This window comes from Cataglyphis hispanica, chromosome 25 (assembly GCF_021464435.1).
Source record: "Cataglyphis hispanica isolate Lineage 1 chromosome 25, ULB_Chis1_1.0, whole genome shotgun sequence".
Lineage (NCBI taxonomy): Eukaryota > Metazoa > Arthropoda > Insecta > Hymenoptera > Formicidae > Cataglyphis > Cataglyphis hispanica.
Window position 1 is genome coordinate 1588068 of NC_065978.1, and position 25073 is coordinate 1613140.

At 35.8% G+C, this 25073-nt stretch overlaps 3 protein-coding genes across 10 annotated transcripts in view; 2 read left to right on the plus strand and 1 right to left on the minus strand.

Annotated features, from left to right (window-relative positions):
* Positions 1-25073, minus strand: part of LOC126858466 (uncharacterized) — an 83499-nt gene that overhangs the window by 12297 nt on the left and 46129 nt on the right. For both annotated transcript variants that reach the window (XM_050608824.1, XM_050608819.1), the window contains one exon: positions 24708-24822. The gene's annotated coding sequence lies outside the window, so the exon portion shown is untranslated. The remainder of the gene's footprint in view (positions 1-24707; positions 24823-25073) is intronic.
* Positions 104-7279, plus strand: LOC126858420 (DNA repair protein RAD50). Of its 7 annotated transcripts, none has more exons than XM_050608721.1 (18): positions 104-236; positions 492-722; positions 1094-1237; positions 1339-1780; positions 1842-1996; positions 2078-2276; positions 2375-2598; positions 2686-3051; positions 3120-3240; positions 3338-3719; positions 3908-4113; positions 4207-4538; positions 4658-5077; positions 5170-5295; positions 5375-5650; positions 5742-5875; positions 5983-6114; positions 6211-7279. In XM_050608721.1, the coding sequence occupies exons 2-18, from the start codon at positions 492-494 to the stop codon at positions 6425-6427; spliced, it is 4107 nt and encodes a 1368-aa protein (XP_050464678.1). In that variant the 5' UTR covers positions 104-236; the 3' UTR covers positions 6428-7279. The 7 variants fall into 7 exon arrangements, with proteins under 7 accessions (XP_050464678.1, XP_050464675.1, XP_050464676.1 ...); XM_050608718.1 differs by having other exon boundaries at positions 113-268; positions 487-722; XM_050608719.1 differs by having other exon boundaries at positions 113-268.
* Positions 16557-25073, plus strand: part of LOC126858455 (cone-rod homeobox protein) — a 42906-nt gene continuing 34389 nt past the window's right edge. The window contains exon 1 of the mRNA XM_050608796.1: positions 16557-17821. The gene's annotated coding sequence lies outside the window, so the exon portion shown is untranslated. The remainder of the gene's footprint in view (positions 17822-25073) is intronic.

Here is a 25073-nt window from a genome sequence, read left to right on the forward strand (position 1 = left end):
TGCGATTAGCTAATCGTAAATTTGTTCATTTCACCCGCACTTCCCCAGAATAGAGTAGGATTTTCGAACGCACTCCCCCCAAAATCAGTCAAAAGCAATATAAAACACACTTAACTTTTCCTCTTCCACATTTTACGCAGTATTGTGATTTGTGTGTGTTGGGTGTTTGTTGGCGCGTTTATCCAGTTTATGCCATCATCGCCGATCTCTTGAATCTCTTTTGAAGCTCTTCAAAAGTCTGTTAAAGTAGTATTCTTCTTCCACATAAGTAAATCTTATTATTTATTATTTCTCAAGGAATATAAAGGGAAGACTGGTTACTTATAATCGTAGAGACGAATGAATATCATATATATTGTAGTTTATTTGACAATGAAACTCGTTGAACTACGCTGAATTAAGATAACGTTGAATTAAGATAACGTTGATACATTATCGATAGGAACATTTATTTGTATGTTGCAATTAATAATTTGATTATATGAGGTAAGATGTCAAAAATACGCCGGCTATCGCTTCGCGGCATTCGTAATTTCGGTGATGACAACGAGGACTCGTTAATACGTTTCTCCTGTCCGTTAACGCTCATTTTGGGACCGAATGGAACGGGAAAAACGACGATAATTGAAGCATTGAAGTATGCCACGACCGGTGAATTTCCACCGGGCTCTGATAAAGGAAAATCCTTCATACATGATCCCATGTTGGCAACAACCGGCTCGGTATAACAATAATAATTTATATTAATTTATTATAATTTTATATTGCGTATACATTAATAATTTCATTTTTATATCATATTGGTAAAATTAAAATCATATTTCTATAGTATAATTAATATCTTAAAATAACAGTCTTTTTAAAGAGTCAAACTATAGGCTGGATATATTTATATTTATAAAGACTGATTTTAACATATATGTTTTTATAATTGCCCAATCTATTACCTTTCCATATTCTTTTCAATGATTTTATAATTGTCATAATTGGTTTTTCTTTATTTAAATGTTTAAAAATTTTAACATATACAAGGTAAAAATAAATATTGTTAATTATAATTTTTGCTTTTTATGTATTATATTTATTGTTATAGGTAAGAGGTGTTGTCAAAGCTGAGATAATTGATTTCATGGGTAATACTTATACAGTATCAAGAACAATTGAGTCATTGAAAGCAGTAAAAAAATTTAAGACTCTTGACAGTACTGTAACAAGAGTAAGCAAGGATAAAAGTAAAGTGAGTCTCTAATATTTTCTTTTTTTCTTTTGTACATTATTTCTCTTAATTCTTCAATTTATTCAATTGTTTATTCTGATTATATTGATTTTCTGATATAGAAAACATCAATAACCAATCGATGTGCTGATGTTGATGCAGAACTCAGTGTAGCATTAGGTGTTTCAAAGTCGATTCTAAATTATGTCATATTTTGCCATCAAGATGAGCTTAATTGGCCGTTTGACCAAGGAAAAGCCTTAAAAGAAAGATTTGATGAAATATTTGATAGTACTAAATTCAATAAAGCTTTAGAAACTATCTCAAAACTTTATAAAGAGTTACAAGGGGATATTCGAACTCTAAATGCAGAGAAACAAACTTTTAAAGTACTTGTGTCTGAAGTAGTAGATAAAGAAACTAAACTTGAGGAACATAAGAAGAGATTGGATACCACAAAGGAAAAAATAATTGATATCGATAAACAGCTTACACCTTTAAAACAAAAGATTGAAGAGGTGCAACAATCTCATTCCGAATATAAAAATATTCAGGCTGAAGAAGGTAAATCTAGTAAGATTTCACAAAAATATTAAATAAATAAAGAAATTATTACTATTTTCAGAGAAAAAGAAAATGGAATATGATGTACATAAGGAACGATATCAAAAATTGAAAGAAACAATAAAGAATATCTTTGAAGGAACAACAGAGCAATTAAATGCACGCATAGAATCATATGATACTATATTGAAAGAAAAAAATAATGAAATAGTAGAGGTATAAATATAAATATGCTTATAATAATAATAATTATATTATCACATCTCTGTACATTACATATTGATTTTTTGGTTTTAGAATGAAAATGAAATCAAAGGTATTTCTGAGAAAGAAGCTAGAATCTCGAAAATCTTAGCAATACGAAGGGAAACTGTAGGAACATTTAAACAACAAGTAAAAGATCATGAGAAAAGAATAGTTCGTCGTAATCATTTATTAAATGATGCATTGCAAGCATGGGATTTTGATACAGTGCAAGAAGATGTAACTGAAATAGGTATAAAAAAAAAAATTTAACGTATACCAATTTCATATAATTTTTTTCAATATTAAATAATTTTTATTGTTAAAATAATGCAAAAATTCTATACACAGAGGTGAAGGCGTTTACAAAAAGATTTGAACAAAAGATGCGGACTTTGGAACGAGAAGTAGAAGAAAATAGACTAGCCATGCAAAAAAAGGAAAGAGAATCACAAAAGGAAGTTGATTTGCTGCGTAGTAACTATTCGAAGATAGAATCAGAAAAGATTCTCAAAGAGAAGGAAATAACAGAAATAAGAGATGAAATTGTCACCATTCGAAATCAGATAGCACAGGTTAATGCATTTTCATTAAGAATTATATCTTTATGATAGAAATATCCAGTTTATAATAAAGCAATTATTTTAATTTTTCTAATATAGATTGATGCAGCAGGAAATAAATTAAAGTCAATCGAACAAAAACTTCAAGCAGCAAAACAAAAAACTGATGAACTTAACAATGCATTAGATGTTAATTCTGTTAAAGTTGATATCGAAAATAAAGTAAAATCTAGAGATAAGATTGAAACAAGTTTAAGCGCGATTGATGACGAGATTTCTTCTTTACATAAATTAAGCTCGTTAAAAACAGAATTTGATTTGAAAAGATCGGCTTTGCAAGCTAAAGAAGAAGAATTGGAAAATTTAAAGAAAAAACACGGAGATAGCATCAAAACATTGTTAAATACTCATGAATTACAACAGAAAAAATTGAAAACTACTTTGGAACGTGTTCATCAGCAATTGGTATGTAATTAATTTTTCATTTATGTTTATTCATATGCTTGTAAAATTTCATTAATTATGAACTTCAGGAAAATGAAACAAGTTCTTTGACACGAGAGATTCAAACACAAGAACGTAAAACTACCGCCTTTCAAACAACATTACAATACATAGAATCAGACATTGTGAGAAAAAGACTAGAGTTACAGTGTAAGAATATTTTATTTTTTTCCAAAGTTCTATATATAATTTGTAAAATATTATTTCACACAGTCCTTTTTTCATTCTGGGCTTTTTTTTTTTTTAGGTGATAAAGAAAAAATATCTACAGTGTGCGATTACAAGGAGTTTGATGAAACTTTGTTAATGCAATCAAAAATAGTAAAGGATCTTCAGGACAAGCGAGGAATTTATGCTTATCAAGCCACAGCTTACAAAGAATATATTAAAAAATTATCTGTAAAAGATCCTTGTTGTCCTTTGTGTCATAGAAATTTTCAAAAGCAAGATAAAGTAGCAGATTTAATAAAAGAAATGGAAAACGATATAATTAGTAATCAACCTCATCGTTTAAAAATGTGTGAAGAGGAATTAAAGATACAACAAGAAAAATACGATAATATGTTGCAATTAAAACCTATTGTTGAAAAAGTCATTCAATGTGAAGAGAACGATTTGAAAAAATTAGAGTGAGTGAACTTTATTGTGTGTATATTATACAAGTATTACTATTGATATTACTTAGGACTTACAACTTGCTTTTATTCTATATTACTATATGAATGTATTAAACTTTTAATACATTTAATAATTTTAATTATTATATTAATATTATTAATATAATTAATATTAATAATTTTAATTATTTTTAAATTAGAGAGAGATTAGAGAAAACCAAAAATAGTGTAAAGTTATCCAAAATAGCTATTAAAGATCTAGAAATGTCAAAGGCAGAACCTGAAAAGAAGTTATTACTATATAAAGATATGATCGGTGATATCAAATTTTGGGATCGATGCATAGACGAAATACAGCAATTAAAGAAAACTGTTGATAACTTGGAAACTCAAATGGGCAATGCTGGTAAAGTTATTAACAATCATAATAATTTATGATTATTAATTAAAATTTTTTTTTCTCTTTTTAATATGGAATACATTATATATATTTTCATAGGAGTTAAAAGGACTATAGAAGAGCTGCAGATGCAGCGAGAATCCTTGAAAACATCTTTCAGAGAAACCCGTAATCATATTGAAGCGTTGCAACTCAGATTGAACAAGCATAATGAGAGGCTGCATGAGGCTAGAGAGACATATAACAAGTTACACGAGGAACAATTAAAAATACATTCAGATATGCAGAAATTGAAACATTTAAAAGATAAGCAAGAGGATTTGTATACAAGAGAAGTTACTGTGGGGGAGAAGGTCGAAAAACTGCGAGAAGATTTGGCAGATGCTGAAAATCAACTGGATTCTGGAACTCAGGAGTTGGAGAAGATCAAGGTTTGCTTATTTAATATTAAATGGAGTAATTAATATAAGTAATTATAATTAATGGGGATATCATAAAAAAAGTGCTACATAGAGTGAAGACAAAAAATTCTTAAGACATTCTTTTGCAGCTAAAAAATTGGCAAAAGCAAGAAGCTGATAGAAAATCGATGATGGAAAGTGCTAAACGTTTATCCGACTTGCTTAAGATAATAGATGAAGTCGACTCATTTATTAGCAGCGACGTACCTAGGAAACTCGCGAATTATGAGAGTGAAATAGAGACTTATCAACAATCACTAATGGAACTTATGAACAAGAGAAAAGATATCGAACAAGCGATAAATAAATTGAAGGAGGATGTTGCTTCTGAAGAAATTGGAAAGAGAGAGTTACATGATAATATAACGTTACGGAAAACTAAGGATATGATAATAGCTTTGAAGGAACAATACCAGAAATTGAATGAAAAATTGAAAAATATGAATTACAATGAACTAACGAAAAAATGGGATCAATTAGAAAATGAAAAACAAGCATTACTTCGTCAAGTAAATATAGTTATATCCTAACTTGTTTACATGATTTATATATTTACTTACAATTCATTGTGTATTTCTTTTTAATAATTTGTTTTATTTAGAGAAACGTAGCACTGGGAAATCAGGAGGAATTGGAGAGAGTAATCAAACAGTACATGCAGGAATTGCGAAAAGAGGAATATCGATTAGCTCGTCGAAATTATACTAACAAGAGTATTGAATTAACAGTAAAGTATTATAAAATATCATCAAATTAGTACACATTTATATTGCAATAGAGTATTATTTGACTTTTATATTTATTAGGTTCAGGAAGACGCCATAGCCAATTTGAAAGCTTACAGTAAAATATTGGATACTGCTATGATCGAGTATCACGAGGAACGCATGTCGACAGTCAATAAGATAATGAAGAAGCTATGGAAACATGTTTACAAGGGTACGGATACTAGTAGCATAGAGATTTGTACAGAACCTACGGAAGGTGTGGGTAGCAACAGAAGAAGCTACAATTACAAACTAATTCAAACTAAGCATGGCTGTAAGATGGATATGAAAGGACGTTGTAGCGCTGGACAAAAAGTAATTAGTATTAATAGTATTGGCAAATAATCCACGGCGAATAATCGTGAAACGCGTTATATCTATTTGAGATGTACAATTCTTTTTACAGGTATTGGCATCCATAATTATAAGACTTGCTTTGGCAGAAACATTTTGCAAGGATTGCGGTATTCTCGCATTAGACGAACCAACGACAAATTTAGATGAAGAAAATGCTAACAGTCTAGCAGATACGCTAACTAAGTACTTTTTTTTTTATGCGAGCCGTAATATTGTAATTTTAAGCAATCGTGTAAACAAAATTATAAATTATATATGACGTAATGTAACGTGAAAAATATATATTTCAGAGTAGTCGAATTACGATCGAGATATCAAAAAAATTTCCAGCTTATTATTATCAGCCACGATGAAAAGTTCCTACAGAAGCTAGCTGATTTAAATAATCATAAGCAATTCCACGAGCTTTATCGCAAACAAAAGTATGTTATATAAAAATACATTTTGTTATATAAAAATACGTTTTATGGTAAGATATAAGATTGTTGGATATAATGAACTCTGATTCGTCTTTACAGTGGAATGACTGCAGTGAAAATTTCCGACTTTAATGAACCTACCAATTCTATGGTGCAAATTAAAAGCGAGGACGAATCCGATGAAGAAGAAAGGCATCCTAATCAGTTTTCAACTAGTGATTTATCGGATAAATCAAGTAGAAAGAGATACAATTGGGATGATTTCAATGAACATGATAGGCCACCGACTAAAAAAAGATATCGTTTTGCTGAATGAATCTTTAAAATATATACGCTTCCGACTAAAAAAAAAATACCGCTTAAAATCTTTAAAATATATACGCTAAGCTTATTATTAGAAGGTATCCGGTAATTTTTGACACCGAAGTATGAAGGAAAATTGGATCAAACTGAAATAAAAAATACTGTACTATTTTTCTCTATAACGCTAAATAAAGGAATTATTATTGAGTAAAGTGGCGAATCAGTGCCGATCTTTAGCCGGGCGCACGTCGGGAACTATGCCCTTAGTAGTGGTGCGCCGTAACTGCGAAGCGCTCTCGCATACTACCAGGCAAGCGGCTCACCGACGTGCGCCCGGTTAACAACCAGCGCTAATTGGCCAGACTTTATTCAATAATAACTCCTTTATTTAGCGAGAAATAATACAGAATTTTTCTTGTCAGTTTGATTCAATCTTCACACTTTGGGTATGATAAAAATTATCAGACACCTTATATATTATTTATATTATGCATTATATTTTTTCTAACATATAAAATATATATATATATATATATATATATATATATATATACATTTTACTTTTTTTATAAGATTTATATAATTGTTCAAATGTATTCTCGTAATATGTTAGTGCGTATTCTTTTTAAAAAGTTATTTAGATAAAAGTTCCATATATATTATCTATCTTTGAAATACCTCAAGAGTGATATGATAACTAAACGCGAAGATTATTTTGTATTATTCCGAGAGGAGTATGATAGAGTTGGTTATCAATAAATTTATTTTCAAACTTAAAATATATCAAATTATGTATTACATATTTTATAGATGTGTCACGTATAGAACATAAAAAAGATTGTTCAGCGCTTGTTTTAAGTCACTCCTCTATCGTATCTCAAATCTTGAATATCACTTGCATTCAAGCTTTTATATAGAAACTTTGATTTAAAAAATCTCAAAGATAAATGCCGATTCTTATCGATACTAATCATCTTTTATATTTCTCTCAAAATAGTGTATAACTATAATTTAAATATTATCGGTATTTAGAGAGATGTTAAATCTTACAAACGCAATTATACGATGCCTATCTCGCGATTTGCCAATCGAAGCGAGAGAATCAATCGGGAAGTCAGCCGAGGGCGGGTATTCCAGCGGTACTGTCTCTCTCCGGTGAGTCTCGATGACCGAGATAGTTAGCGAGTTATCGTGAATCGAACGCCTGGAGAGAGCCGGCATTGTACGTAATAGGCAGCCGCTGCTGCTGCTCGGGGAGCCGTAACGTCATAATAGGATAGTGATGTTAGTAATACCATCGCGCGGTACTGCCGCCCGCGACTGGAGGCAATCGGCCGGGCGATTGACTGGCCCGGCGCGGCATACTGAGTCTAACCAATTTGCATCGCATTGTGTACTCGTTATGCTTCCATCTGCGCCAGGCCAGCACACGCACGTATACCACGCATATCACGTCGAGGTGACGGCAGCCTCGTTTCGAACCGTCTCGATATCCTAGACGACGCGACGCATTTCCATCATAATCTTTAATATAAATTTTTATATTTTTGATGATTATTTTTAATTATTCTTCTATTTTTCTCGCGATATTTTGTTACTTATACGCATTATGACAATAATTCGTTTCAAATATAAATTTAGAACGATTATATCAAAGATTGTTAAATTTGTAACATTATTTAAAAAAATTAAAAGTATTGATCTCTTTGTAAATTTGCATTCAGTTAGGAGTTAGAAGAAGTGAAACAAAAAAAAGAGAAGATGTATTATATAAGTAAAATTCTGTATATAAAGTAAAAATTGACTTGAAATTCGTCTAATCAGAATGGAGTACATCGTGTATTTAAATTAATGCATAAGGGTTGCGTTTCGGCGCGCGATAACGATTGTCGGGGGTGAACCGGCATCGCCGTCGCGCTGAGCATCCCGACGGCGAAACCGACCACCGTTTCAGCAATCAGCGTCCTGGGAGAGCCGTGGAAACCGCGGAAACCCCCAACTCTATTATCGTTTCTGGCATCGTTATCGTTATTAGTCGCTCCATCGCCCGGCCATCGTCACGCTACACCGGAGAGAGCGAAATTCTACCCGCACATAGTTACTAAATAAAGGCCTGTCGCGTGCTAGTCGTAAATTTTTTTTTAATATCCTTATCCGAAACCGAAAGAGGAAAATGTTTTTCCGATTGTTTTATTTTCGGATTGTTTTATTGATTTTTTTATAATCGCAATTTTTAATTATCAGTGATTTAGTTAAATAAAAAAGTTGAATAAGAGTACAATTGAAGACACGCGTTTCTATACTGAAATAAATTTTCGCATTAATTTTATATATATAACTTTTTATATATATATAATATTTGGTTCATTTAGTTTCACAAATCTTTAATGATTTGTTTCAATACAATTCGCTACTTTACATATCATCGAAATTCTATAATCGTTCTTCGTCTTTTCATTTTTTTTTTTTCGCGAATCGTATATTATTTTCCGCAATGCACGCCTTCGATGCGATTATACGGTTTGGTTGAAGCTTTAATCGAAGCTCGAGATAAATTCAATGATAATTGATTGATCGCGTTCTGTTGTGCTATCGATGCGACGTGATTCGCGGTCGGGCTATCTCGAGCAATTGGAGAATAGAAACGGAGCGAGAGAGAATCTTTCCCCCGACCTTCACATCTCCGCGATCCGCTTTGATCTCTTTCTCGCTCCGAACCTTCGGCGAGAAGGGGGATTTCCGTGTCCGCGCCCCCTCTTCAAAATATCAACTAAACGATAACCGTATTTATTATTCATTCGGCCGCCTCCCTTCTCGTACTGCGCGTCCCCAATTTTACAAAGTAGTTTTTCAAAGAATTCCGCGAGCGGCCTGCATCGCCCATGAGACAGCCAAGAGTGTGTGTGTGTGTGTGTGTATGTAGAGTAAAAAGTGTTCGTGGATCGGTGTTCTATCGCCCTCACCTCTTCGGAATTATCATATTTTTGATGCGTATCTTTAAAAATATGAGATAAAAATAATCGTCTATCATAAATAAAAGACAGAAAGAACGAGAGAGAGAAAGAGAGAGGGATGTGTATAAAATATAACAATTATAAATCACACTTAAAATATATTTAGGCTCATACTCTTAGCAAATATGCGAGATTTAATAAAGTATAGATTTTCTATAAATATAAATATATTAATACAGGACTGCTTTATTTTCTGCATGTCCCACATGAAGAAACGGAGATTAATTGAAGGATTCGCGCGCAATAAATTTTTATCGTGAAAGAGAAAGAAATACACAGAAATATATGTACTGATGGATCAAATCGAAGCGAAGCGAAACGTACGCGCTATTTCGGCGGAAATCGAGTCTCGAACAATCCCCGACAGACAACAAGCAAAAAAGAAAGACATCCGACGGATCGGGTTATCGAGATTAACGCGAATGCATCAAACCCGTGCGCGATTTCCTTCGTATCCTCCGAAGCGATTGAAAGCGAGCTCGTCCACCCAATCCAACGATATCAATTACTCTGCCCGATGTTGTGTTTCGACATCAGAGTGAATTAGACGCGCTCGGCGAACTTCGAGAATCTCCATTTAGATCTGATTCAAGATCGCTTCAGTTTAAAATAAGATTTGCGAAATACTTGTCTTGGTGATGGTAATATATCTTATTGTTCGTTAGAGATATCAATTTGTTTTAATGCATGTGAATTAAATTCTAAATATTGAATTAAGTTTGTTTAACAAATTAAATTTTGATTTATTTATTTATTTAACTTCTAATTAAATTAAAATAAATAATTAATATTAATCTTATTAAAGTTTCAATTAATTATCTTATTATGATGTTATAATATTATACACGTATACGTATATATCTTAATTATATATATATATATATATATATATATATATATATATATATGTGTGTGTGTGTGACATTATATTTTATTTATTTAATTTCAGGTCTTTTTAATAAAGGCGAATCAAATTGAATGAAGGAATAAATATCGATGACATCTGCCTGGTTTTCCGATATATATATATATATATATATATATATATATATATATATATATATATATATGTATTCGCTCTCGACTCTTCATCCTTCAGACGATCTTGCTACTCGCGCGCGTTACATTCTCCCCGAGATCAGATGCCACTTTTCTTTTCCGTTTCCTACGCTCATTCTCCCGCCTATGACCAAGTCCCCGAGGATAAAGGGATCAGAGGAAAAAGGGGATATGGATTGACATTCGAATTCCGCCGGTAAAGGATCTCTTTTTCTCGTCCGGTCATTTTTCTTACCCTCATCACACACCACGCGAGCCATCCCCGCGCCGGCGAATCCGGCTTGCGGTTTAACAAACTAGATTCATCAAATTCGACACCGATCGTCCATCCGTCGGTCGGTCGATTTTTCGTTCCGGATTTGGCGCGCATAAGGTTTCATACGACGCGATAAGAATTGAATATTAGCATCTTGTCAGCATAATGTCGCGCCTATAATCTTTACGTTATAATTCTTTTGATCACTTTCTAATTCATATTATTTAATATCATTTATATTTCAAATAATGTCATATAAAGTTTAAAAAGAAAGAAAAGAAAATTTTTAATTTTATAATATCTAATATCTATTAGTTTTGTTATATTAATTTCGTCAGACCCAATTCTTCTTCTATTTCTTTTATTGTACGTAATTGTACGTAAAGTTTGATTTTATATAACACTAAAGAAAGAAATATACATAAAATTCACATAACAAATGGAAGCATTTACGATATAAAAATTTTAAAAATTATATGTTATAATGATTAAAATGAATTTAAATAATTCTTCGAATATGTACTTATAATGTGCGTACATCTGAAAGGTTTTGTCTTATCTGTCATTTTTTTAAGAATATTTATATACGCATTATTTTGTTACAATGTGCTACATAAAAAGATATCAATTTAATTTTCATTCAATTATCGCATTTAATTTTTGCATTGCTTTTATATATCTAATTATCTTAGATTATACATATCTAGGACGGGACGGAGGAAAAACGAGGATATTGGTACGACACACTTCGAGCAAGCAACTCCCTCCCCTCCACGGTTGTTGGTATATTGACACGAGGAATACTGCGCTAAATCATCTGTCACCCCCCCAAGTTCACCCTCGTAGCATCATCCGGGAAACTCTGAAGTATCTAGCTGTCTATCTGCCGTCACTCACGAGAGCTTGTGCCGTGTTACGAGGCGACCCCTCCTGTGCTCTTCCTCCCTTAAAATAGGGTGTTTACACCTAATCGCATTTCAAGGGTCCAATTTATTAAAAAGACACTGTCCGACTTGACGAGCCATTCTAATACTGACTTTTCCTTAATGTGTTTTGAACGCGTCAAAGTTCAAACCGACTTGACGACAATGTCAAATAATCAGTTGCTTTAAAACGATCTATGTATCTCGTCGAAGTTGTAACATCTTATATTACTTTTTCCTTCGTTTTCCTCATAAAAGCGTACGATGTAATTCAATTTGTTTGAAAGGATTAACAGGTAATCTGGACTTATCGGGTAACCTGAACTGCGCGAGTTCACGAGCTTTAAAACTTATTGAATTATTGGATATATTGTCAAGTGACACAAATTTATCACGACACTCAAACGCGATTATCAAAGCTTAAAAAATTTTTAATTCAATATACGTGGAAAAATAAAAATTGCTTTCATATAAATTCCTTAATTAAATTTTTAGAAAAAAGTTTATCTCCAGAATAAAAATGCTGTCACACTCGAAACTCTCGATCGTTTCAATTCTTTTCAAGACTTTGAATTTATCAATTAAAAGATGAATAATTTGATGTTTTTTTTTTTCCTAAAAAAATTATATGTCATTAAAAGTACGTTGCCGATATTGTGGCAATTTTCTAATGTCGCTTTATTAAATTAAGTCTACATCCTAGAGAGGTGACAAAGCGCTTGAGCACAGATCTTTTAGCGAAGATCGAGTTTACGCAAACAAGAATCCTCGCCTTCGCGACGAAATCACGGAGTAAAAGAGATCGCGATTGGCAGAAACGAGCGGGAGGGTTGACCTAATAAGGGATTATTGCTCCTCCGCTGCTGAAAGGGACGAGATATCGGTGTCGTCGGAAGAAGAATGGAAAGAGCAACGACAAAGTAGACGTCGGAGGACGACCGAAAGTCTCGATGCGGCACGTTGCAGAATCGTTCGCGAAAGAATTTCATCCCCTTCTGCCCTCAGGAGAGGGGGGGGGGAGCCCTCTCCTTGTGGATGCGGCAGCTTTTACAGCACGTCGGTGGGCACCACCACTACTACCCACCATCACCGCCGCCGACGCTACCACCTTCTACTCTTCTTCGTTCTCTTCCTCTTCCGCCCCCCCCGCCATCCCCCTGCGCTGTCCCCCTCCGTTTCTCGCAGGAGGAACATGGCTCCCAGGCAGGAGATCCGTCCGTCCACACCCTCGCTCCCGAACAACCCCCGCGGCCTGGCGTTTTCTCCGACACCCCTCCCCTCGCTTGCCCCCGGAACACTTCCCTTCCCCCTCGCTCCTTTTTCCTCCCTCCCTCGGCGTCAGTTCCCCCCCGTTGCATTTTAAATCAAAGCCTCGGAGGTAACGCAATCACCAGGCATCACGACGCTTCCACAATTTTCTACTTTAAGCTACTTTATGTATTAGTACCCCCGCCGTGTCTCCCCCTCCCCCCTCCTATCCCCTGACTCGCGTATCTCGTCGACGGCGCGCAGCCCCCTCCCCCGCTACGACAGTGCTCGTCACACCCTCCCCGTTTCGCAGCGTTGCTCTTCTGTCTCGGATCCTCTCGCGCCCTCACCCGTTTCGTCATCCCGGCTACCGCCACCCATCTCCTTCTCTCTCCTCTAGCACACGAGCTGATAACAAGGTTATTTTATTAAACGAACCTCCGCACCGTCCGCTCGCCAACATCGTCGGAATTCGAGACGCGCAGCAGCTCGTCTAACCGCGAACGAGAAACACCGTCGTCCTTGCAAACAAAATAGGAATGGGAGAAAGCGTTGCCTTGTAGGGCGTTAAGCAACGTGGATAGGAAATAAGGTCGCAGAGAAGATAGCAGAGCAAAAAAATCGATTTATCGAATACCCCGCACGCTTGTGTGCAAGCGAAATATCATCTAAACGTGTAATTGTAAAAAACATTAAATTAAAGAAAAATAAAAAAAATTTATTCATTAATATTAAGCCAATGCATTTTAAAAGAAACTTGTGACAAATCTGTCGAAAAAAAATTTTCTAGAAAAAAGATCCGGTCCATATACCTTTCAAGTAAAATTGTGTACGCGTTATTCGTGTCTTTTTTTTTTTTATTTATAGCTTTATCTAAGAAGAACAGAGTTACATTGAAAATGTACTATTTACTCATTGTCTATTTCTTTGTCTTTAAATTTTAAATTCGCTCGCGCGCAATGTTGCGATTCTTTTGAAGAAAAATTGACTGACGAAATTCATCAAAAATAACATCGTGGAAGTTTAACGCGATAGAAGCGCGATGTGCTCTCTGTGTGTAAAAAAAATTTGCGAGAATAGAATTTATTTCTCACCTAAACGAATATAACGTGCTTCCCCCTCCTCCTCCTCCTCCCCTCTCCCCACGTCACTGGTATTTTTCTTTTTTCTCTTTTACAAGTCGCACCATTCCCTTCTCCGCAGGAGTTCCAGCCCACGGTTCCAGCCACCTGAAACGACGAAAACTCGCTTAATGCGTTTCGTGCGGAAATGCGCGATAGTCCCTTCATAGTCGCGTGAAAAAAATGCGGCCAATTAGCCACGATAAACGAGAGACGTACCGGGGCCGAGATGATATTTTTTAGTATTCCCTTAGCCCCTCTTTCCTATATTAAATCGACTGAATACCCGAGAATAATGTCCCATGGTTACTTATAAAACCATGGGGATGTACGTGTGTTCGCGGTATGCAGTTCGCAACGTGGCGCGGTGTAAATTCAGTCACACGTAACGTGATTACATTCCTAACTCGGCCTCTCGTTTTTGTCTCTCTCTCTCTCTCTCTCTCTCTCTCTCTCTCTCTCTCTCTCTCTCTCTCTCTCTCTCTCTCTCTCCCCGGTCGCTTTTTCAGAGTCCCTGTTTCTCTTCTTCTCACAGTTCGTATCTTTTCATCACCTATTGTTCTCGTGGCTGAAATTCAATCATTCTTGGAGGCCAAGTAGAGCCCAAACCAAATATAGTTATGTGTTAATGTAAAAACAATTTGAAGGAAACTTATAGTATGGGGCTATCATTATTTTTCACCAAATAATGAAAAATGTCTACGCCATTACCATACCAACACTGTAATGTGACAATGACAAAATTAATAACTTGGAATTAGTATTGAAAAATTCGTCTAATTTATATATTTCAATATAATGTGTCGAATTTTTCAACACTAATTCTAAATTCTAAATTATTAATTTTGTCACTATCATAAAAATAACGATATGTGCGTGTGTGTGTGTGTGTATATATACACACATACATATATCGTTATTTTTGATACATTTGAATTTTTTAATTGCAGATGAATATAAATCATTTTAATATAAAATCGTTATTTTACTTTAATATTTTATTGTCTTTATGTTTTTTTTTCTAGAAAAAGATCGTTCTGCTACTTATGATGGAAAAATTTATCGTAATTTTCCATTAGCGCGTTAAATCTGTTTTTAAGCAGCCGTTCCTGTAATAATCTTTAAGCTTTAACTAATGAAGTAATTAATCATTCTTTTTCAAAACTGTAATCTTAAAATTGCGTGCCGCATGCGGCGTGAAGTGAAATGTTTCAAATTAAAAAAGAATAAGAAAAAGCAAACTACTCAAACTTTTTAGCTCAAAAAAAAGCAATGGTATTCGTTCGAAAAATGTAGGTAACATCAGAAAGCTGATAATTATTATCGGTGCTTGCAGCGATTTGCCGTTAAGTGACAATCTTCATAAATTATTGTATCCAGAAAGCTGTGAAAAAGCGAGTTGTCAAAAAAAGGATACAATAACAGCTGATAACGGAAGAGACGGAAAAAAAGGATACGAGCATATAAAGCGAAAATAGTTGTACGGGTAAACTTATTTCTCTGTGCGCATCGTCTATACAGAGTGGGCCTATATGTTCCGATCAGACTTTGAGATTTTATAGGAAATTTAATTCCGAACAAAAAATTTTCTATAAATACGGGTCGAAAAATATTTTCTTAAAAAGTTAGCACACACCCAAAAACCTCTGAAATCACGGTAATAATTGTATAAAATAAAATCGTTCATGATATTCGGAGAATTATATTTTTCTTTGTTTTCAGCTTGAAATTTGATAAAATCCACGAAAATTAAAAACCTCATTTATCTATTATTTTATATGTAATACTAAGTTTCCCGTAGTCAGAATTTGCAAGCGTAAAAGAAATCGTCTCGAGCCTAAATCCGTGCTCCTTGCATTTTGATTTCGCGGCATGTTAAAGGACGCCGTCAAGGGGATGGCGAAGGACTCGAAGACTGTACGGAGAACGAGGAACCGCGGCTACAAGCGCTTCTCCACGTAGGATCGTCATAGACTTCCCGAGGGGGAAGGGTGGAAAGGGGAGAGGGGGGGTAAACGCGATTTACACCATGACAACTATCGTCTCTCTATGTCTCTCTCTCTCTCTCTCTCTCTCTTTTCAAAGTGACTATGAGTGGCCGTGAAAGGACGCGAGGAAGAGAGAGAAGAACGAGTTGTTACGACACACCAGGAGACAGAAGATTCCGCTCGCGCGCGCGAGAGCGATATGCGAGGAGCGGAGGGGGGGAGGGGACACTGGAAGGAAAGCAGGGGATGTTTGTCGTACGCGTTATTTGGCCAATAAAACCACGTGGCGGCGCACAGTTCACCCCCGCGTCGCCGTTCGCGGATAGATGATCGTCGTCGGGGAGAGTGCGAGCTAGCCGCGAGGCGCGTACGCGGAGAGAAGGATAGGGAGCGGAAAGCGTGTACGTGAGAGAGATGGGTATGAGGATTGTAGGCCACGCCCCGTGATACGCATTACGCACGCGCGGTACCGCCTATCGTCGAGCACGCTTCCCGTCGTGACGGAACGGCGGCTACCGTCCGCGATTCCGCCGCGGCCGCGACACGTCGTCGTACGCGACACACTATCGGTTTAGAGGTCCTGTCGCCTTTGCGGCTCGCGTGTCAGTATTCGGAGTAGGCAGACATAAAAAGATAAAAGAAGCGAGAGGGAGAGGAAAAAGAGAGGAGTTCTCGTTCTCGCAGGCCGCTGTGCTCGTCGCGTGCTCTCGAATCCACGAAAAACGAAGAGATCAAATATCATGTGTCAAGCAGGTTGTTCTATTCGACTCGACTGATGTTTCGGACTTTGAGTTTGGATTCAAGCTTTAACCGCCTGAATGGACTATTGAGCTGCCGTTTCCAAGAGGATTTCGTGGAGATTCAAGCCTCTCTTTGTCTCAAGCACAGGAATCGATCCGGAGAACTGTCCTGGCACGCCATACGATATCTATGTCTGAAATATTTCACCGTTTCCTTTTGATGCAAAAGTGCTATTCCAAGACAGAGAATATTTTACAAGTGTCTTTGATTTCCATCGCACCTAATATTTGCCTCGAGATCTGTACGATACCCATCGTTTTCAAATCCGTCGCGCGGCTGACAGTTCTCTCTGTCATCGATTAACAATATTCGTCGGAATAACGTGATCTCCAATTTAGGCGGATGTTAAATTCCAATTCGCGTGTGATTGCCGATTGATATAAAACGGAATTCTTGGCTGTTACTCGTAGAAGACCATCGTACTTCGCACGCGACGGATCGCTTTATTGGTCTCGCGGTCCAGAATTTGTCAACATCAACAGTTCTCATGAATTTCATAACACACGCGTGATCGTACAATCGCTTTGGATTGATAAGAATATGCTAAATTCGCTCTTCTCATTATTAAAAGTCAATTATTGATCACGGCACAACCGCTAGATCCCAGGGCACGCTATCAAGATCCATCGGATTAACGCGATAATCTACAAGTCGGACTTGGAGGACGAAATTCCGGAAACACGCATGCGGAGTTAAGGACAAAGTTCGAAGCAACGGTTTACTAGATCGAGGAAAGTGTGGCGGGAAGTGTGGTGGAATCGATATCATCGATCGGAGATCGAACGAGCACACTTAGAAACGTCCGTCGATCAGCTGATATTCGCGAGGGGAGAAGGTCCGCGGCAGTGCGGAGGAGATCGGGAAGGTGTTGTTCAGCCACGAGTCCAGGATTCTCACCCCCGGAGGCGGTGCCATCTCGCCGGGGGGCGCGGGGCCACCCGCGAGCCCATCGCCGGGACATTATCATCCCCCTGCGCATAGTCCGCCCCTGGTCAAGGTAAGTTGATCATCTATTTTTTAATTGCAGCTGTTTTTCCTTCAAGATACGTTCCTCGGTTTTTAAGATAAAACTGACTTTTCGATATGCAAAGCACGTTGAGGCAAATATACGAAGTCGATTGAAGGGATTATTTTATATGTATATATGTGTGCGTGTATATATATGTACACATAAAATAATTAAAATCATTATCAATTTATTGTCAATTAATTATCTAATTAATTTATTATCAATTTATCCTCAATTTATTATTAATATATTACTATATTATCATAATGAAATGAATTTTGATTTGATAATTATAATAATGCTATTTGGCAATATTTAACTTTTCTATCGGATAATAATGTTTGATTAATTTATTACAACAGCTTTTCTGCTCAAAATCTTTTTGACTACAGTGATATTTGATTATGATTCTGCGATTCTATAAGAGAAAGATGAAAATATTATAATTTAATATTCTTTCAATCTAATAATTTTCTATGGTAAAGTAATATAGCAAAAATTTTTTTTTCATATAAGAAGTACACATTCTTTAGAAATATTTTAATTTTATATACCAAATATACATTATTTGATCTGTCAGATCTGAATAAATAACATATACTTCAAATAAATAAAGGAAACACGAGTGCTATCTGCGTGCTGTCAGCGTGACAGATAACGAAGAGATTGAAACAATTGAATAATTATAGTATGATTACAAGCAAGAGCACTATTTTATCTGTAACTAATACATTTCGGACATCCGGCTTTTGAAACAATATACATATTTTAACTCCCGTTCAAAATATACATCAGCAAAGTTTTTAATAAATATCATTCAATGCAACAATGAGAAAAACTGGTATTGCAAAACCTATTAAAACTTTGAAAAAGAATTTTAATTTAGAAAAAGAACAAAATATAATTCAAAAAGAACAAATATATATTCAAATAATAAGAATTATTTTAAACATATAATTAATTCAATTAAATTAAATATTTCAATATTAAACACGCATCTTGTTATTTTAAACTAACGCAACATCACGTACGCTCGCATTATTATATTTTATAATATTTACTAACATCTTATGATATAATCGCGTTGAGAAATTAATTTGGTATACGCCCATAGTTTAGATTTGATCACTTTATTTCAAACTCGATCGGAATTATGCTGTCATACTTAAGTGGTATACTAGGGTAGAGCGGATGAATGTAATGAGTACCATAAAATGCATTTATGCACTCATCGTGTTAAATAATGAAAATGAATGATATCGAAAGAGATTTCTTTTACGCTTGTTGTTTTATTTAAAATTACCTTTCATCGTTGATATGTTTTTCGTTGCAGGGTCGGTTTACATATCATTGTATATTTCATTGTAAACTTTCAATTATATAATAAGAATTCTTTGAAATAAAATAAAAAAAGTTTGTTTTTATTATTATGTGATCTCAAATCTACACTTTCTAGAAGAATCCATTACATTCGATGACTATCACATGAGTGAGGAAAATTATATTAAAAATAACTTTTGACCATCGTCATAAATTATTTTAAAATTAACCATTAACTGTCACTATGTGAACTATGTCATAATAATAACGTATAGTAATAAAGCTTTGAGTAGGAAATTGGTGTGATTTGGACCCCGTTCTATTTTCCATAAATAATTCGCAACGCAATTAATTTATGTGCCAATACATTGGACTAATAGCCGATGTATAAAGATCATTAAATTATTAATAAAAAGTATTATATGTATATATTGAAAATGAACTAAAAGTATTAGTAATAATATTTTATTGATTTATTTTTATAAATGAAGAAAAAGATATATTTATTAGTACTAGTTGCAATATTTTTTTCTGCTTTATCGAAGGCGTTGAAAATTATTTAAAAAATATATAAATATAAATAAAATGCATGTTAATGTGAAGCAAATTGTTTTGATATTTGGCAAACAAAATCAATCTAATCGTAGAATAAATGTTTAACAGAGTTCGACATTATCATGCATCATTTTTTGGATTGCTTTAAAACATATTGGCAGCATCATTTTGTTGGAGAGATTTCAATTGTTATAATTATCTACCGCGATATCATTTTTATATTTATTTAATGACGGTAATGTTATTATAGAAAATCCCATAATATCTGATATGTTGAGAGTTAGACATTTAAATAATATATTGTTCTGGCGGAAACTCTTGTCAGCGATCATGTTATATAATCCAGCGATACATGGCTATTATGGCATTAGACCCAGGTAACTGATAATTCCGTTTTAGGTTCAAACTTGACTTTGCAATAATAGGATTAGAATTTGCGACGCGTTCGGATGACCGTCTATTCAAAGTGTGCTATCCATCCAAGCTACTATGCGTACCGACAGTGATATCACATTTAATCGAATTAATATGATAATTAAATATGACAGTTATACGAAACGAATATAACATGTAATTATCATTATAATAATTAATAATAATCGTCTAATCAAAATTGTATTTTAGTTTCATGTAAATTTTACTATACTATGTGTCATTTATATTATCTTTTAATGGAAAAAATATTTGGTCAAATTAAAATTAATTTTTCTTTAGAATAATAATACTTTTACTCGGAAAGTATTTAATTATCTAAAAATATCTCTTCCTTAATCAATTACAATCACTATGTCGTTTTTCACTATTTCTTACGGCGAAAAATTAAATGGCAAAGTAATATAAGTCATATGATCTAAATTTTTTGTCTTTGTGTTTACGCGTGCGATAATAAATGACTCAGAATGTAAGGAAAAACTGGGGGGCGGGGGGGGGGCCTCACGGTAACCCTTTAAATCTTTCTAAACGAAATATCAAACTTTCGTCGAGCCGAACGGCAGACCTCTCCTCGGTTTTATCGGCGAGTTTCATTCCTCCGTTACCCCGACATGTGTCCCGGATTCTCCCTCTTCGCGTTACTTCCGGAATCAAGCGCGATCCCGGAATTTGACGCGACAAGCGCAATACGATATCGTCCTCGGGAAAGCGGTTGCTCTCTTTATGGTCACGTAATAACTGCGTGGGACTGTCACCGAGCGGGGATAATGGGAGACGGAGGAGGAGGGAGAGAGGGTGGGAGGGAGGGAGGGAGGGGTGGTTTCGCGAGCCATGAGGGAGGGAAAGGGGAGAGACTGGGGATGGAGAGACTGGGACGGACGGTGAGGGTGAACGAAGAAAAAGAGGCCGACGATGATGATGGGTATAAGGGCGGTTGTCCGAGCTCGTTTTCGTCGCAGACGTAGCTGCGAATCCCTCCGGGGACCGCGCAGCCAACTGTCTACGGACTTTCCGTTGAAGAAGCTCCGGTCGAAATTTAACGTCAAACGATTCTTGCTCCACGTATTGCTGCCGGCGTGTTTTACAATATCGTTTTTCAGAGTTGATAAAAAAAAAAAAATTCAAATGCGGCATTCGATGTTAAGACAAGATGATAAAAGTCCATAATTTTTGAATGTGTAGAGACAGGTATGTGACAGTACATTTAAAGCATGTATCAAGTTGTGGACTTAATGTATTCATCGTTAAACGTTTTGTCGTAGCATTTAGAATAGCAGCCTTGCGCTATTATTCTAATTATGAACTTGCGGAGTATTATTTTAGCAAGACTAGCTATACTCTCCGCATAGATACATCGACTTGAAATGCGCGCAGCTTTAATGCTCGATATAGAATTGTTGGTCTGAAACGTAAGAAAGGAGAAGGGCCGTGGGGCCCTGCGAGCACGCTCGCACACGCGCCCGACACTTTGGCTCTGATTAAGCTTAATTCATTCCGTCGACGAGAAGCAGCAGAAGACATTCACGCTAAACTGCTCGAAGAGCGCGTCGGCTCGCGCTGTCTGCCGTCCAATCCTGCCAACTTAACCTCATTAATAAATTAATTAGATATTATTGTGTTGGCAGTCAGGGCGGCAGCTGCGGGTACGCTCTCCTTGTTCTTCGCGCTTCTCTCTCTCTCTCTCTCTCTCTCTCTCCCTTCTTTATCATCTCACACCCGCAGACTCTCGGATACAACAGGGAAGAGAGGGTGAGAGAATCAGGAGGTCACCAGTGACGTCACTTCTTGCGATGATAAAATATGTGTTATAACCCGCTCGCTTGCTACCCGCACATTTTTTTTCCGACTCGGAATTTTCAAGCAACCATTCAATGATCGCGATGACTCTTCTCCGGTTCTGATAGACTTTAATAAACTCCTTTAGTAAACAGAGATTTTTATCTTCGATTTCGGCAAATCTGACAAATAGTTTCGAATTTTCTCAGATTCTAATTTTAGAATCGAATTATAATATTCGAAGCGCTCTATATCACAATGATGATAATAATTGGAAGGATGCGATACGTAATACGATATTTTCACTAAGAAAGTTTACCTTTAAAATTAAACGAAGAGCAATAATTGAAAAGAGATAAAGGATAATGTGCGTTTGTGGGAGTTAAGAGGGAATACATTTGAACTCTCAAAAAATGAGAACATGTTCTAGATTTTTTTGCAGCACAATGACTTGATAAAAATTTTTTATTTTATAATAATATTAATAGAATATTACGTATTTAAATAAAAATTTCTAGCTTAAAAGAATTTTTTTTTTAAAGCTGTGCGAATATTTATAGATTTATATTTTCATACACGTAAAAATAAATAAATATATCCATGAAAACTCGGGCTATGTCCGACGGATTGACTTTAAATTTTATATGCGAGTTCCTAATAAGATGCTACATCTATCAACAAAGTCTTCTTTTAATCTGATTTCGTTTTATTTATTATAAATAAAGAAAATAAATTTTTTTTCAAAAAAAACAAAAAACTTTCTCAACACGCCGCCAATTTTTTTTTTTTAATTTTGGAAAAATTCCATAGCGGACAGTTATTACAATGTTTAATAAAAAAAACTTGTATTTTTTATTTCGGATATAATCTACGAACGTTTTCAAGCCACCGTGCAACCACCTAAAATTTGGAGCAGCTCTGCAAATATTCCCATAACTTTAAAAAAAAAAATTTGTTTAAGCTGAAAATTTTTATTTAAGTGGTTAATAATATTGCATTAATATTGTAAAAAGAATAAAAAATTTTTATCAAGTGATTACGTTTCAAAAAAAATCTAAAATATGTACTCAGTTGTCAAAGTTTCAAACGGATATGCCCCTTTAAGCATATATTCCTAATTTCGTAAAGATAATTTCTAAAAATTACACGATACGTCAAATCGTGTACATAAAATCTTATCCCGAATTTGATGGCGAATTATATTTTATCGAACAATCGCGTGAAATACAAAACTTTAAGATCTCTCGTGGCGCGGGAACATAATCTTACATGCGGTTTCAGCGCGCTACCCAAGGAGCCATGTAGTCGCGGCGCTCATTACGGGATAGCCATGGCTCTGGCACTGGTAATGACAAAAAGCACACGCAGCATTATCATTGCGGAGTGTATGGCATTAAGCTGTAGGGGGCCAGGATTAGGATGTCGGCCATTACCGCGCGTCACTGACCGTTTATTCTACGCCGTACACGGTGCGGTGACTTCCTCTAGACGCGCGTATATATGCCTACCCATAACCGGAGGATGAGGAGGTCGCTCGCGAGGCCAGCCGGCCGGGGATCATGCATTCTCCGTATGCGTGATTCACCTTTCGATATCAATGTCAATCTAACTTAATTGTTTGTCTTTATTTTCGTCGCCAATCTATTCGCGATGCGGAAAAAAATAATCGTCTCTCTCTCTCTCTCTCGGAAATGTAGATAATTCTCCTTAACACAATAAAATCAACTCTTTTTCTTGATAAAGATATATTGCGCGATAAGATCCTATTTAATTATACATAAAGTTTTTCGACATTTTTCTTATTCTTTGTATTATATATCTTTGTCAATAAATTATTCGAGAAAAGTGATGAATGAAATCTTTAAATTGTAAATTAATATTTTTACGTATTCACATTTCTGTCCACATTATCTCTCGTGTAACTATTTGAGTAAACATGTGTTTTTTAATATATGATAATATAATCTAATAAACTTATTAACTCTTATTAATGAAGAAAGCAAATTATTATTTTTTATATCTATAAATCTATTGTTAAATAAATCTTTATTCGTTATCTGACTGAATTCTTTTTAAATTTTATGCTCCTGATTTCTTTCAAGAATATTATTATCTAGTTAAGATCTCTTCTCTATCTTCTTTATAACGATATTTTTCTCGGCCGATTGCAATTATCTGTGCAGCACATTTAATGTACGCAATGTATAAGGCACGCCGCAAATTAAATTCACAGCGAACAGTTCGAACAATTGAATCGCGATTAATCGCAATCTCATGCGCGAACCAAACGATTGTCGACGTGACGTATAATAAAGCGCGAGCGGAAAGGAAGAGAGAGAGAGATGAAAGATCTAATTTACAGCCGTGAATCGCAACATGACGGCCCCGTCCGTCGCCGTCGCTGCTTCGAATCCGGCGATTTAATAATGGGAGGAATGTTTGCGCGAGAGGAGAGTCTTCCGCGCGCGCGCGCGCGCGCGCACAAATGTCGGGATCGAAATTGACCTTTAATCGCTGTGGCGCCACGCGAGCATGAATAATTGGCCGCGTCAGGAGCGAATTCGACGACGGATAATGCCGCAATAGGCCGAATCGGCGCGTATCATTTATTCATTCGGCCGGGTAGCGGGCGGGCTGGCCCGCCGCGATGGCCGAGCCGCGAATTTGCAAATCGTATTAAGCCGTGCGCACACGCGCGAGGACGGGGCGGGAAGGGGGAGGGAGGGAGGGGAAAAACCGTCAAAGAGAGGACTCGTTCGCGAGGATCAAAGTGGCCGCAATTTTCACTTACCGCCAATCCGGCATTCCGCCGCCGCTGCCGCCGCCGCCGCCACCGACGCCGCTGACCCGTGCTGAATCCGTGCTGCCTCAATCCGCCATTTTTCGACCCGCTGTTTTCCGCGTGTCTGAAAATCACATTAAAAATGACAACAGATTAGTTTATACGCATGATTATAGATATATTTCATAAAAATATATGTATATACTAACGATGAGAATAGACAGGATGAGTCATAAGTATGTTTTAAAACTTTGCAAGCGTGAATAAAAAGTATGAACAATTGTTCCTATGAACATTCGGTGGAAAATCGGCTTCGTTATCGAAATAATGGACATAAATATGCATTGCATTTCATCGTGTGTATATGTGAGATGA